Genomic DNA, 15,981 nt, shown 5'->3' on the forward strand with positions numbered 1-15,981 from the left:
GGACAGTATGTACTAAAGGATATATATTATATATATCATTATTTTTATATATTTGATTTGTTTTTTTATATATTATTATCTTTTATATATATTATTATCTTTTTTATATATATATATATATATATTATTTTTTATATTTTTTATTCAGTTATTTATTGATATTTTAAATATATTATTATATTATGTTTTAGATTATGTATGCACCATATATTTATTTTTATATACACATATACATATATATATATATATAAATATTATTTAAAAATACTGCATGCAACTGTACGTACTTTGCACGGACAGCATGTACTAAAGGATATATAATATATATCATTATTTTTATATATTTGATTTGTTTTTTATATATTATTATCTTTTATATATATATATTATTCTTTTTTATATTTTTTATTAGGTTATTTATTGATATTTTAAATATATTATTATATTATGTTTTTATTATTATCTATTATTTATTTTTTATATATATTATTATATATATATATATATATATATATTATATATATATATATATATAAATATTATTTAAAAATACTGCATGCAACTGTACGTACTTTGCACGGACAGTATGTACTAAAGGATATATAATATATATCATTATTTTTATATATTTGATTTGTTTTTTTATATATTATTATCTTTTTTATATATATTATTATCTTTTTTATATTTTTTATATATATTTATTGATATTTTATATATTATTATCTTATATATATATATATATATAATTTTTTATATTTTTTATTAAGTTATCTATTGATATTTTAAATATATTATTATAATCATGCACTAAAAAGGTAAATGTTGCTGCACTATCTCTTTAAGGGAGAGGTCACCTGGGAGAGGGGACAGGTGTGAGTCGCTGCAGAAACATCCCATGCAACCGGGACCGGGGGTTCGATCCCCTCCTCCCCTCCCCCCATGCACCAGTGGGTCAAAGTCAGAGCAGGGATGTCTGACTCACTTCTGCTCTCTGGAGCTCCTCTCTCACGTCACTGACGTCTGCAATCACGTGTGTGTGTCTCTTCCCCTCTGCACGGTCCGTCGTGTGCGTTCCTCCCCTCGGCCAGCCTGGAGAGACACTGGGAATAAACCATCACCACCATCACCACCACCATAATAAAGAAAGGGGGGTGCTCCAGTGCCACGTGTGGAGGTGGAGGTGTGGAGGTCCTGTGGAGGAGGAGGTCCTGTGGTGGAGGTGGTCCTGTGGGTGCAGGTCCTGTGGGGGTCCTTACACCTCCAAGTTCTCATCAGTGGATCTGCATCATTGTAACTTTGTGCGCATCAGCCGGAGGAGGTGAGTGTCTGAGCGGCGCTACAATGTTGCAGCTTGACGCGTCACCGCTACAAAGTTGCATTGTGCTTCCTTTTTTTTTTTTTTTTTTTTTTTTTTTTTTAAAACCTTTTTTATTTATTTTGTGCTGCGCTTTGGCTCAGCTGCATGTCGCTTTGGTTAAAATGGCGACAGGGGGGGAGGAGGAGGTGTGTGGGAGAGAGAGAGAGAGAGAGTGTTTATATGCACTATATATGCATGCATATATATATATATATATATTTATGCATGCATATGTGTGTATATGTCTGCAGGACTTGGGGGCTCGTCTGCTCCTCCGCTCTGAATTGGTTGCAGTGTTTTTAAAAAGCACATTAAGTTGTTGGAGAGGATCACTGCGAGCAACTTGAGCGGAAGATGAACACGCATCATTTTCGGAAATGTTTGCAGAGAAACATAACAAACATGTGTGTGTTTGTGCTGCTCCACTAACACACACATGTTTGTTATCAATAATGTTGTTGTTGTTGTTGTTTTTTATTATTAGAAGCAATTTGTTTTTCTGCAAGATTGTTTCTGCAGCAGAGTGTGTGTGCAAGTTAGAAACCCTCCCCATGTGTTAGGATTCATTATGTTTGTCAGAGTTGCTCTGTTAAATAGTTATGCAATTAGATAGTGTTTATTATAACGTAGATGTTTTTCTAAATTTTTATTTTTTGTTGGATTAAATTAATGTTCTCACAGATTTTGGTTAAAAAGCAAGGTTGGAACTCTTTTAACGTAAACAAAAAAACACTCTAGTCCATGTGTTATTGCTGTTGACTTTAGTTATTCTGTGTGTGTGTGTGTGTGTGTGTGTGTGTGTGTGTGTGTGTGTGTGTGTGTGTGTCTCTGTCTCTGTCTCTGTGTGTGTGTGTGTGTGTGTGTGAGACTCCGGGGGATTAGAGCAAAGCTTTTCCCAGCCAGACAGCTAGTTTGTGTGTCTGAGGTCCACGTGAGTTCCAAGCACAGACAAACAAGTTAATCCACTTGTCACCGTTCCTCACCGACAGCAGTGTGTCTCTTCACTGTCACAACGGGCAAGGTTCCATACTGCTTTGAGGACTCTCTAATATTCTAGGATGCCATAGAAACTTGTCAACAGTCCCCCCCTTTTTTTCTCCTCCCTTTCTCACCCTCACTTCTCTAGGTTTTGCAGCTGACCGGTTGAGCTGCTTTCAATGAACGGATCAATCAGTCAAAAAGTGCTTTTTACATTTCATTTCTTATGACATTTCTGTGAAAAGTGAGCGGTTCTTTGTGAGTCTTTCGGTCATCATCAGTGGGTTTGTGTCTCCTCTCTGTGTTGACCTCTTGTATTGACAATTTTACTTCCAGATCTCAAGTCAGCTGCTACTCAGGAGCTCCTTTTTCACAGTCGTATCCCCCATAACAGAGAGAGAGAGAGAGAGACCTGATCCAGGTTCTGGTCACCCAGCAGCAGCCTCTTGGCTCTGCTTGGCTGGTTAACTGTGATGTCAGCCATTTTAGGTTGGACAGCACAAGAGCATGGTGCTCCGCCATCTTTTTCCCTCCCTCTCCCTCCCCTTCTTTCTTGCAACCCAGTTTCTTTTTTTTTTTTATACACAGCAGCAGTGCAGCCGTTCTGCAAAAACCCACGCAGCCATCCCATCCCAGTGCTCCCTGAACCCTGAGGAGCAGCCCACAGTGGGGCCTCCTCAGGAGAGAATGGTGGGAAAAAGAAATACCCATAGGTACTCGTAGGATTCCTCACTGTGGCCTTTTTTTTTTATTGTAATGGAAAGAAGTTCAAACGTGCAAGAGTGGTGTGGATGCGTGAGCGAGACCCGTGGCGTTGATTGACAGGAGGAGGTTTAGGGTGGAAGTAAACATGGATTCTACTTCTGGCACAGAGGAGATAGAAAGCAAAGGGTTGTGTATTTTTGGAGCAGAGACTCTAAAGATGGCGAAGGTGTTTTTCGTGCAGACTTGATAATCATCTCTCAGGTACAGAGGCGGTCCCTCGATCCTCTCTGGAAGAAACCGCTTCTGCTAGACTGTTTTGTGTTTCCACGCCAAAAAAACACGAGCCACAGAGTAAGCGAGTTCCAGCAGATGTCCAGACCCGGCCTTTTTTTTTTTTTTTTTTTTTTTTTTTTTTTTTTTTTTTTTGGTGGGGGGTCGAACAGGAAGGGAGACGCCATCGGCTCCAGGCCCGTGGCGTGTGCCTGTCGGCGGGGCCACACCTTAACCCTTGGGGGAGGGGGGTAGGAGACATCAACACCACCACCACCGCCGTGAGGGGAGGCACTGAAATAGGATCAGGTCCCAGGACTCTTCAAATACCACTCGGAAAGAGGGTGCATGGAACAAAAAACAAGCCCCCGCTAGGACAGGGTGGCATCTGAGATGTGTGTGCGTGTGTTTACCCACACGCATGTGTATTAGAGGAGCGAGCTGGTGGGAGAGAGAGAAGGGAGGGAGGGGGGAGGAGGTGGTTGCCATGGGGACAGTAACACACCAGTGGCGCTGCCGACCTGTCTCGCTGGGCCAAACTTGCTGGGAAGGAAAGGGAGGGAGGGAGGGAGAGGGTGCAAGAAAAAATGGAGCAGCACTTGAAGAGCTTCTGTTACACACACACACACACACACACACACACACACACACACACACACACTTATATATATCACACCTGTATTCTGGGCTGTAGGTGAGAGGCAGTGGAGCTAGCGTGCGGCTATGCTACGTGGCCAAGGTGTTCACTCCGGGGTTAAAAGCCCAGAGGGCGATAAAGGAGGTCACGCTGTGCTCAGACTTCTGAGGAGGTGAAGATCTAAACCAAGAGGAAACATTAAAAACCATCTCTGTGTCACTGAGAGATCTCTGACTCGCACACACAGGAAAGATGGCAGCCTCACCACCTCAGTAAACAAGCCTCAAACACACACACACACAAAGGCATGCAGGCAACCACACACACACACACACACACACACACACACACACACACACACACACACACACACACACACACACACACACACACACACACATAACTGCACTCCCCCCCCACCACGTCTCCCTTCTCTGCACTCTCAATCACACAGGAAACCCACACATGCAAATGTCCCACACATGCATATAACGGACGCCATCGACCACACGGTCAGTCGACGTTGGGGCGGCTGGGCTGTTGACACCGGGTCAACGGGACGCGTTCAAGTCCTCACCTGTGTGGGTCTATGTGGCCTCGTTTAGGGCCCAACTTTAATCTGCAGATGTGTTCATACAGTTGTGTGTTTTTTTTTTTTTTTGTTTGTTTGTTTGTTTCATCTGTGGGTGTGAACTTTGTCGCCATGGCAGCGCTGTCTGGCTTTCAGTATGTGCAGCTGCAGATTCATATTTGTTCACGAGACACTGAAGTGTGTGCGTGTGTGTGTGTGTGTGTGCACATACAGACGCTGGAGCTGGACTTCAGGTTATGTCCACTGGCTGAAGAGCTCGGGTTGGAACATTCCAGGCTTTGCAGTGCAGCGAGGAGGGAGGGAGGGACTGTGTGATTGTAGTTTGGAGCAAGAAGAGTGGGGGAGTGGGGGGGGGGGGGTGCGTTGAGGAGCGGGGGTTAGCAGGGTGGGGTGGTTGGAGGAAAAAAATTCCTCACTGAAACACCTCAGTGATTCCTCCACGACACCCCCTACTCCCCCCCATCGCCTCCTCACCCCCGAACCGGCCTGCCCATCCCCCACCACCCTCTCCCGTTTTTTTCTCTCTCTCTCTCTCCCTCCCTCGCCTTCCCCTCTCGCTTGCCCACCCAACAGAACCACGTGACAGATGGCTGAGACTGGCCACCCATAAGCCTTTGTGTCGAGTCATGTGACCGGGCCTGCCTTGGCAGAGCGGTGCCCCCCGATGCAGAACTGAATGGCAGCATGGTGGGAGGGGTGCACAACAGCCCGAGCTATGGGGGGGGCGGGTAAGGGGCATCACGTTCCCTCCACAGTAGCAAACCTCATCTGCCTGTTAACCCCTCACACTCAGATCCACAACAGAAAGATACAACAGCGAAGTTCATCACGAGCTTGAATGAAGCGCCTCCCCGTCGGTTGATTATTCAACGTGTTTGATTTCAAACCATCCAGAAAAGTTAGCGAGACGCGTAGAGAGTCTGGAGGAACTCTGTGTACGCTCCTCCGGTTAGTGTGTGAAAGGGCATCCGTCACACCCGGTCCTGTGAGGGCTGACCGGGTTTCGGGACTAACGGAGCGTGACCTTTTCATATGTTGCAAAGCGACGAGAGAGAGAGAGAGAGAGGGAGAGAGAGAACATTCAAAGGTTTGCTAGATTTACAAAAAAGAATCCAACATGCATCCACCTGGACTGATCTAAACTAAAGTACAGGAAGCATCAAAGGGATCAAACTGATAGAGGAGATCTATGCAGAGTAAACTTTACTTCAAAGAGTGGAATGAAAAAGTCCAATGAAAGTAGCGTAGCAGCATTGGCTCCAAAAGTTGCTAAATTTAGCAAGAAAGTCTCCCAGTTATCAACACGGTCAGCCTTTAGGCCTCCCTCCAAAGCCACTCCCCCCGTAAAGAATATCATTATGGAAGTAAACAACCATCATGGCTGCTGTACTCACAGCTGTTAAGATGGCAGCTTACGGGCAGAATACAAGCAGGTAAACAGGCAGGTAGCCGTCCAATCCTCAGATTCAGGCCGAGTAAAATGATTGGGGCGAGGTTCTTGTAGTCCAGCGACAGCCAGAGATGTCGTTGAAGAAGATTCGCAACCCTGATTTCTAAGAATTTGGTTTGTTGTGTGATGACTTTTGAGAAAATCTGGTCACATGATGTTGCTGCAGCATCATGCAGCAAGTTTATGCACTGGAAGGGCAAGATTATTTGAGATCTACCTACCAGAATGGATGCATTTTGTTAGATTTACTTGTTTTAGTGACGTGTCTTTGCATGAGGAGGCCTGGACTCTGAGAGTTTCTTTTTTTTTTTTAGGGTTTTCCTGTTGAACTTCTCTGAGCCGGTTGAACTTTTTGTTTCTGCTCTGTGCGTGAGGTGTCATGTCGGTGGCGAGTGATTGGGGAGAGTAATTGCCCTGGAGCGGTCCTCCAATACTGCATCACCACCTCTCTGTGAGAGACGGGGGAGGGGGGGGATCCTCCACAGGAAGCTTCGCCATTTTGTGTGGACACAAAAGAAACTAGGGGTGAGAAGTGTAACATTCACATTCTCATGCAGGTCTGTGTGTGTTTTGGCCGCCGTTATTTCTCTCCATCTGTTGAAGCAACCAGTCGCACAACTAGACTCTGTATCTTAAAGCAACAGATTCACAAACCAGTATTTATGTGGCCATCTTTCTAAAAAGGTGTTCAGCGAAGCAACAGAGGCGCTGGATTTAAAAACAGAAAATACAGAATGTGCTCTCTCTCTCTCTCTCTCTCTCTCTCTCTCTCTCTCTCTCTCTCTCTCTCTCTCTCTCTCTCTCTCTCTCTCTCTCTCTCTCTCTCTCTCTCTCTCTCTCTCAGTGGGGGCGTGTCTGAACGAGGGGAAGTGAGGCAGAGTCGTGTGGGGGAGGGGAACGACGGGGGCAGGACAGGAGCTCTCCCAAAAAAACCTTCAGTGAGGAAGCAGACTGAGCTTGTTTGAATGCACCCTCATAAACGAGAGAGCATTGAGGGTTCATGGGACAAGACTGAGATTAAAGATCTAAATGAAAGGCTTCACCTGGATCTTTTCAAAGGTCTTATTATCATCACCTGTGGAAACTGGCGTAAGACCTCCCATCCTATTTCTTCTCCTCGTCTTACCTCACTTGACCTGAAACTAAAACATCTTATTCTCTTCTTTCCAGGTTCTGAGGCGAGAACTACAAGTGGACCTTCGGACATGTCTCGCCGTCCTCCTCCTCCTCCCCCCACGTCTGGTCTATAGTCGGCCACAAACGACCCTCACTCCCACCCGCACCTCGTTCCCAGTCATTCCACCAAACCCTCTCCCACACCCTGCGGTCCCACCATGGCCAGCAAGAGGAAGTCCACGACTCCTTGTATGATCCCCAGCAAGATCATACGGCCAGTAGAGGAGGTCGAGCGGGACTCACCGGGTCTCCCCCGTCAATCCAGGATCTCCGGAGCGGGAAGGCAAAGCCCGCTGGACTCTGGAGAGTCCTCCAAACTCGAGGCGGGTGACGCGGTCAAAGACGGCGGCGGCATTTACACCTGCAAGCCTTGTAACTTTGAAACCCACGACCTTAACTTGTTCTTGGACCACGTGTACTCGGGGCACCCGGACTTCCGCGCGGACCCCGGCTTCTTTTGCCTGAGCTGCGGGGTTTCCGCGCCCAAGTTCGAGGGGCTGGCGCTGCACAACGCCCGGGTTCACCCCAGCACGTTGACCACGACCCTGCAGCTGAGGAGGCGGGACAGGAGAGCGGTGGTGGAGCAGAGTCTGCTGGCGGGCGGAGAGACGGGGAAGGACAGCGAGATCTCCATCACCAAAACCCCCATCATGAGGATGCTGAAGGGCAAGTCGGAGTCTAAGCGGATCGTGGTGTCTCACCCGGTCTCAGACGAGCCGGCGGCGGACCACCACTCTATATCTGCGTCCAGAGAGACTGAGAGGAAAGAGGCGCCGGCGGTGACGGTCACCCACGTTCCCACGATCGTCCACAACGGAGCAACCAAGGTCACTCTGCCCTCGGCGATCCAGATAGTCAACGGCTCCGGAGCGTTACCGATGCTCAAGACTCCCATCACACAGGTAGGAGGGCGCTCATCGGGTCTCGTAGTTTGTGTACAAAGAAAACAAACTGTGAGGAATCAAGAAGACAACGGGTGTAACTTCCACTATGTGAAGGAGGACACTTAATTAACTGTAAACTCATATCTCATATTCATGGACTTCTTTATTGCCTTTACATAAGCCCTGTAAGGAAAGAAGTCAGTCAAGGAAACACAGAATATCCTGTAAACTATTTGATTTGGCTGCAAAATATTTACTCAAATGAAGACCTTTTTAGATTTTTTTTTTTAAGAAGCACTGTTGTGGTGCACAACCGTCGCAGGATCCTACCACATCCAACGGCATCAAAACAGGAAGGAAGTGGAAAAAGATGAGAATATTTCCCTTTTCTGCTCGTCTAAAAAACGCTGTGGTTTTGTGGGTCTTGTAATACATTAATGATGTTATTGTGATTCCTTTAAATCTGTTTCCTTCAGGTGGTCTCTGTGGTTCAAAGCAGAAGCATTCATCAATCTACACCGATCACAGTCTCCTCAAATATCTCCTCCACTTCGTATTCAACCTCCAAAAATCTCCCCAAGGTAATTGATTTGATTTATTTTTGGTGTCCAAGTGTTTTTTAACTGAATCAAAGATGAAATAAAGTATTAATCTCCACACTTTCTCCTCCCAGGTGATGATTCCTCTAAGCAGCATCCCTACCTACAGTGCCTCCATGGACTCCTCTTCCTTCTTGAAGACCTCCTTCAGTAAGTTCCCGTACCCGACCAAGGCGGAGCTCTGCTACCTGACCGTGGTCACCAAGTTCCCCGAGGAGCAGATCAAGATCTGGTTCACGGCCCAGAGACTCAAGCAAGGCATCAGCTGGTCCCCCGAGGAGATCGAGGAGGCCAGGAGGAAGATGTTCAACACCATCATCCAGACGGGACCCTCGAGCCACCAGAGCCAGAACCATGGTCACCACACGGCCCAGCACACGATCACGGTTCTACCCGCCTCGCTGGGGGCCGCCGGGATCCCTCACATCCTACAGGGCTCCCTAGTCAGCCAGGGAGGGGTGATCGTCACGCAGCCCATGATGGCGAACGGGATCCAGGTCAGCAGCGCCCCCGTGGCTCTGGCCGTCACGCCGAAGCCCCAGGCGGCGGCCCGCCCCACGATGCAGGCCCGACCGGCCGCGGCGCTGGTGGCGGACAGAGGCGTCGGCATGGTTGTAGGGACGGTGGGCAGCGGCAGCAGCACCGGGAGTCACGTCATCAGTAACAGCGGCAGTCGCAGCGGGAGACAAGGCTCCATCATTACGAGCAGCCACGCGAGCGTCATCAACCTCAGTCTAGGGAGCGCCAATCCGTGCAACGCCAAGGTCAGCAACGGGAAGCACGGCGGCGGCAACGCAGACTGCAACAACAAGAGCAATAGCAACGTCACTGCTAAGAACAGTGATGTCAGGAGAGCAAACAGCACCAGTAGCGTCGTGAAGAGCGACAACAAAGGGGCGGCGGAGAGTAAAAACACTGCGGACGGTAAATCGAGTAAAACGGTCGGCGACGGTCAGAAGAGGAATAACGACCACAAGAAGAGCACAACCAGTTCAGAGGACGTGGAGCCCGACACCGGCGACTCCCCCGCCGGCAAAACGGACGAGGCGTCCTCCCCGGCCTCCAAGTCTTCTCCCGCTTCCCCGCGGCGCCTCCGAGCGGTACGTCCGGCTCTCAGACGCCCGTCACCGCGTTCCTGGACCCGAGCTTCTACAAGGGCAAGAAGTCTCAGGAGCAGCTCAACGCGCTGAAGGACAGCTTCCTGGTCAGCCAGTTCCCGGACCAGGAGGAGGTGGACCGCCTCATCGCGATGACGGGGCTCACGGTGCGGGAGGTCCGCAAGTGGTTCAGCGACCGCCGCTACCACTTCCGCAACCTCAAAGGCGTGCGCTCCAGCACAGGCGGGCAGGGGAAGTCTGGAGCAACGGGAGCAGGCGGCGGGTCGGGGGGCAGCGCCAACGCCGTCGACCTGTCCGAGAGTGGCGGCAACTCGGGTGCGAAGACGCCGCAGCATGGCTCGGCGCCGCTGAGCCCGACGTCGTCACAGACTCCCACCTCTCCCACCACGCCCTCCCGCAGACTCCCCCGACCCCCTTCTCCGGATTTCACAGCGATCCGCTACAAGGAGAGAGAACCGCATCAGGTGTGTGATGAGCCGCCGTTTTCCACGTGATCACTAAGTTCAAGGGCGGGAACTGACTAATGGGTTTTTTCTTTTTTGGTTTTTTTTTAATCAATTAGCTGTTAAATCTTGTCTCCTGAAGGAAAAAGCAGCAAATCATCACTTTGTTAAAGTCATTTGAAAATGGATAAAAACTAGCATCACACAGTCCTGTCGATTTGGAATCAGAAATATATGATTATATATATATGATGTCTTTGTTTCTACTGTATTGATTTTGATCTTAAAAAAACATTTTACTTAAAAAATAAAAATAATAATTACTGTGTAATCTTCATCCTCAAAAGCCTTTTAAAAGAAAAGGCAGCAAATCACCACATTGGAGAATCAGGAATCAGTGAATTTTGGACTTTTTTGATAATTAATAATAATTGACTTAAAAGAATAATTAAAAAATCTATTGTTGACTTATTTAGCATTGATTTTGTGAGGTTAGGCTAAATTAGCCGCTACTAGCATCACTGACAGTCCAGTGGAGTTGGAATAGAAAATACAATGGTTTGGTTCTGCCGTGTTGATTTTGATCTTTAGAAGAAAAACATTTTTTACTGTTAAATCTTCATCCTCCAAAGTCTTTTCAAAGAAAAGGCAGCAAATCACCACATTGGAGAATCAGGAATCAGTGAAGGTTTGGGCCTTTTTGATTGACGATAGTTGACTTAAGTTGTTGACCTTGTCCTTCCTGTCTTTGCGTCCAGCTCAAGGCACTAGAGGCCAGTTTTGTCCAGGACCCGGACCCAGCCGGAGAGGAAGTGGACCGACTGCGATCGGAGACCAAGATGACCAGAAGGGAGATCCACGGCTGGTTCGCCGACCGGAGGAAGAGAGTGGCCGCCGAGAAAAAGAGGGAGGAGGCGGAGCGGGCGATGAGAGCGGAGGTGGAGGAGCCGGAGGTCGACGGGGAGGAGAAGCAGAAGGAGGACGGTTCAGGGGAACTGAAGGTCAACCCCATAAAGATCAACCTGAAGATGCTCAAGGTGACGGAGGCCAACGGGAAGGCGGATGGCGAGGTCTCGGAGGGCCTGCTCCAGTCCGGCGGCACGCCAACATCCTCCCCGTCCTCCACCCCTAAACCGCCCCACTCCTCCACCTCCACCCCAACGCCCAGACCGTCCCACTCCCCGAAACCCACCGCGGCCGTCCGGGGGAAGAAGACGGCGGAGCAGCTGCAGACGCTCAAACAGGTCTACGCCCGAACGCAGTGGCCCAGCGCCGCCCAGTACGACGACATGATCGCCGCCACCGGACTGGCCCGGCCCGAGGTGGTGCGCTGGTTCGGGGACTGTCGCTACGTGCAGAAGAACGGGCAGCTGAAGTGGCTGGAGGCGTACCAGACGGCGGCGCTGGAGGAGGACCTGCAGAAGGGGAACACGGGGTTCTCCAGGACCACTACGACGCCCACGGAGGCCTGGCGGAGTCGCAGGTATCGACCACGACATGAAGTCTTTATTTACTTTACTGAACATCGAAACCCTGAGAAGCAGATTATGAATCTTTCCTGCGATTATAATATAAATAAATAAAAATATTATATTATTATATAAAATATATAAAATATAATAATACAAAAATATATTTATATATATTTAAATTTTTTTTTTTCAGTCTGATAATATTCTGACTCATATTCCAGGAAGACTTTGACAGAAACGCTTTTTTCTTCAAAACCAGTTGATGAACTTAAATGCAAATCACATCGACTTTCACTTCCTCATTGCATAGAATTGTGTACCAGCATAATTCAGCTCAGATAACACATTGATTTTCATAAAGTATTTCTTTTCTACAATTTAAAGCAAATTATTTACCAGTTTTGGTTGCGAATTGTATTTATATTAAACCAACTGATTTGGTTTAATATAAATAAAACTCTGCAAGAAATAGCAACCAAAACTGGTAAATAATTTGCTTTATGGTGTTGAGAGTGACTTAAAAATTAATTTGAAATGAAATCTTTAATTTTAAAGCAAAGATTTGCATTTTCACATTCTCTGATTTTGCAATTGTAGCACTAATATATATTTATATCTGATACTATAAGTACATTTTCCTGGTAATACTTAAGTACTTTTACACTAGTAGTTTTTTAATTGACAGCTTTTTATTAGTAGCTGAGTATTTATACAATATGGTAAACTATTTCTACTTCAAGTCAAGGGTCTGGGTACTTTTTTTCATCAGTGGCAGAAAAACAGAGACGTGTGTTTTGCAATCCGACTACAGCAGTTGTGATTTGAGTTGGTCAATTTTTAGACTGTAGTTTATGGTGTTGTTTTGCATTATAAATATTATAAGCTTTCGTTCTGTTTGAACAATGTTAAGTAAGGTGGACAAAATATTAATTTTGGGGCCAAATGAACATTTAAACAGATAAGATACGGTTCTAAAAACAGGTGTAAAAACTTGTTAATGGAAAGAGGAGAGACGAGTTTGCAAAAGTCAACTTTTTGCAAAAAGCATGCCACAACTTTTATATTTAAAACTTTGTAGTTTAATTCATTACAGTCTTTGTTTTTAGTATTTTTGACTTGTAATCACATGGATCTTTTTTAAATGTTGTGATCGTAATGGAACGTGATTACAGAAAACAGAAACACAGATTTGTTCTTTCGTTACAGTTGCAGGATTTGGCTCAGAGCTGCGGTTTAACAGCCGACTTGGTTCGACATTGGTTCTCCACCAAGGCGTCTCTGCCCCGACCGGAACAAACTGCTGCTGCTGCTCCAGAGACAGAACCGAGACCAACGGACGCAGGAACTGAGCCACAAAGTGCAGCAGGAGGGACGGAGGAGCAGGTGGAGAACACGAAGGAGAACGTCAAGGAGAACGTAAAGGAGAACGTGAAGGAGAACACAAAGGAGAACGTGAAGGAGAACACAAAGGAGGAGGTGAAGGAGAACACAAAGGAGAACGCGAAGGAGGAGGTGAAGGAGGAGGTGAAGGAGGAGGTGAAGGTGAAGGAGAAGGTGTGCGGCGTCGTAACAGAAGCTGAGGAGGCCGACGACACTGACAAGACTGTGAATCCCACTGAAGGTAGACTTCATGTCTTTGGTTTGATGTAAACATTAATAAATACAAATACGCAATTTATAACACATTGTATCCAAAAGTTATTTCTATTATTGATTTATTAGCTGATTATTTTCTCAATTAATCTATTCACAAAAAATAGGGGATGCTCCGATGTCGTTCTGATTTATATAATTCAGTATTTTTATATACTAATATAAATACATTAAAGACTGGAATTTTATTCCTTTGTAGCTTTTAACCAGTTTGTTGCTGCATTAAAAAGGTTTAAACTTGCTAGATTTCTTTTTTACCAAATTGCTGATGCACTATTTATTATTTTAATAATAAAAGCAATTCATTTCTGTTAATTTATTTGTTACATTTTGTTTCAAAAAGTTAGGAAAGCAGTGTTCAAGTCTAGCCTTATTTTTTTTTTCATACATAAAAGACTGATTCCGGTCATAAACCACAATATTTTTGACCAAATACCTGAATATGGTTGGGTGCTTTACAAAATATGAACACAATGAGATTGTCTTATTCCAAAAAAATGACAATATGACTAATAAATATGAATATTAAAATCAGAATAAAATGTTAAGTTCAGAATATTGTCATATTTGAAATAATAGCAAAATAATGACTCAGTGGGTCTAAGTTAAAAAAAATAACTTCATTAAACTGTAAGGCAGCATTTAAAATGAGGAAAAGTGACTTTATGCCATAAAACAAAATCCAAAATCAAATACTATATCAAGTCTCAAATTCCAATAAATATAAGATATTTAATGAACTGTCATATACGTCAAAGAAAAGCAGCAAATCTCCACATTTAAGAAACTGGAACTAAAACTATACACCTGGAAATTACTAAAACAATTAATAGATCATCAGAATGGTTGTTTTATTTAATTTTTCTTTGCATCAACTAATCGATCAATCAGCTGAGCCTCTTATTAAAATAAAATCAAATGAATAATGAGTTAGTTTCAGGCTGAATCGTTCAGAATGAATCATGTTTTTGCTTTCGACGGTGAAGAACCGGTTGTTGGATGGAGATGAATCATAATCGTCTCTCGGGTGGAAACACGAAAACACACAATGACCATAATTATGAGTAATGTATCTGCCACCAGTAGAGATCCGTACTTGTTCTCTGGAGCTTGTTGTCAGGGCGATGCTGTTATTTATTTGTTTTTTTTTATTCTCTGCAGGAAGCGACTGAAGAGGCCTTTTTTGTTTTTGTCCGAGGAAGAAGACTCTTCAGTGTCTGGGGTTTTGAGGAAAAAAAGACGGCAGATGTGGTTGTAACCGGATCACTGGACGGAAACGGACCTTGAAACCATCCTCACCCATCTCCCTCTCTCCCTCTCACCCCTAGAGGTAGGCATGACCTCCCCCCCACTACGTGAGATGGACACTAAAGCCACTAGTCTCCCCCTCCCTTCCTTACACACCCAATCCCTCCACCCCTTCTCCAGCGTCCTCCTAGCCGCCATTTTCCCCCTCAGAAGGAAGTTCCAGTGGAGGCTGAGGAGCTGGAGGGAGGGAGGGAGGGAGGGAGAGAGAGGGTGACACCATTTCTTCTGCTGCGTTTGTTCCGCCGTGACGGGAGAGAGAGGAAGGAGGAAGAGGAGGAGGAGTGGGGGAAAAAAGGGAGATGTTTTTTCTTTTTGGGAATGTTGCGATAAATCAACCCTCGATGAAGACCGACGGGGCGTCGACAGTTTTTTGTTTTTTTGGGGTACTGAAAAAATAAAACTGCACAGCACTTTTCTTCAGGGTGCTTGCCTTTAAAGGCCTTAAAGTAAATCAAACGACTCTTCTTGTGCCATCTTCGTACTCCCTTTTTTTCCCTCCCACCACCAACGTGCACTCAAACACTTTGACTTCATGCTTGCAGCTTACTTTACAAACGTGCTCGGCTGAAAACGCAGCACTCACGTTCATCCGATTCTCTTTCTACTCACTTTTTCATTTCTTATCTGTATATATTTTGGTTAAATACGTTTCGGGGGGGATAAACGTCTGGAATCCTGTCATCCAAAGAGGGCAAGCACCCTGTTGTGTTTAAAAGACAAAAAAAAGAAGAAGAAGAAACGGCGACACACTATAGTAGACTACATGGAACCTGGTTGTGTGTTTGTAGCATCAAAGTGCTTCTTTGCGTCACTGACGTGTACGTGCGTTTTGTTTTTACGGAACTTTTCCTATGAAATACATTTTTGACTGTAGAAGAACTGTGAACTTTCACCAGAGTTCCACACTTAGGCTCGATGTATAATTTTTACAGATGTTATTTGCAGAATAAAAACAGAATGTAATAAACGTGTGGCTTCAGGAGTCTTCTTCATGTCCGACAATTATGAGAATGTTTGAACTTTGAACAAAACGCTTCTTGGTTAAGGTTGCAATTATCAGTCATTAAGATTATATTCCTGATTAATAGTTCAGCCTGTGAAATATCAGAAAAAAGGGTTTGAACAGTATGTTGCACTTCACTTCCTGTCCTAATAAACGGCACAAATGCATCCAGACTATCAGAATATAGAAACTTTTTCCGAGAGCTCAAGGTGACATCTTTAGAAAATAAAAAAACATCAAATTCTCACAAATAAAATGCATCAAAGGAACGTTTTTGCACTTAAATAGCTGCGGATTTGTTTTCTTCTTGGAATCGTGTCGGCGCTGCAACAG

General features: G+C 45.3%; 1 protein-coding gene across 1 annotated transcript; it reads left to right on the forward strand.

The window, feature by feature from the left end:
* Positions 1 to 885: 885 nt before the first annotated feature.
* zhx3b (zinc fingers and homeoboxes 3b) lies at positions 886 to 15,606 on the forward strand. Its single transcript, XM_054609965.1, is given in 9 exon segments — positions 886 to 1,321; positions 7,163 to 8,070; positions 8,529 to 8,633; positions 8,726 to 9,728; positions 9,731 to 10,233; positions 10,971 to 11,643; positions 11,646 to 11,695; positions 12,891 to 13,305; positions 14,499 to 15,606. Coding segments are annotated over 8 exon segments (3,504 nt in total). The 5' UTR covers positions 886 to 1,321; positions 7,163 to 7,326; the 3' UTR covers positions 14,510 to 15,606.
* Positions 15,607 to 15,981: the final 375 nt, after the last annotated feature.

This window comes from Anoplopoma fimbria, chromosome 12, assembly GCF_027596085.1.
Source record: "Anoplopoma fimbria isolate UVic2021 breed Golden Eagle Sablefish chromosome 12, Afim_UVic_2022, whole genome shotgun sequence".
NCBI classification, from domain to species: Eukaryota; Metazoa; Chordata; class Actinopteri; order Perciformes; family Anoplopomatidae; genus Anoplopoma; species Anoplopoma fimbria.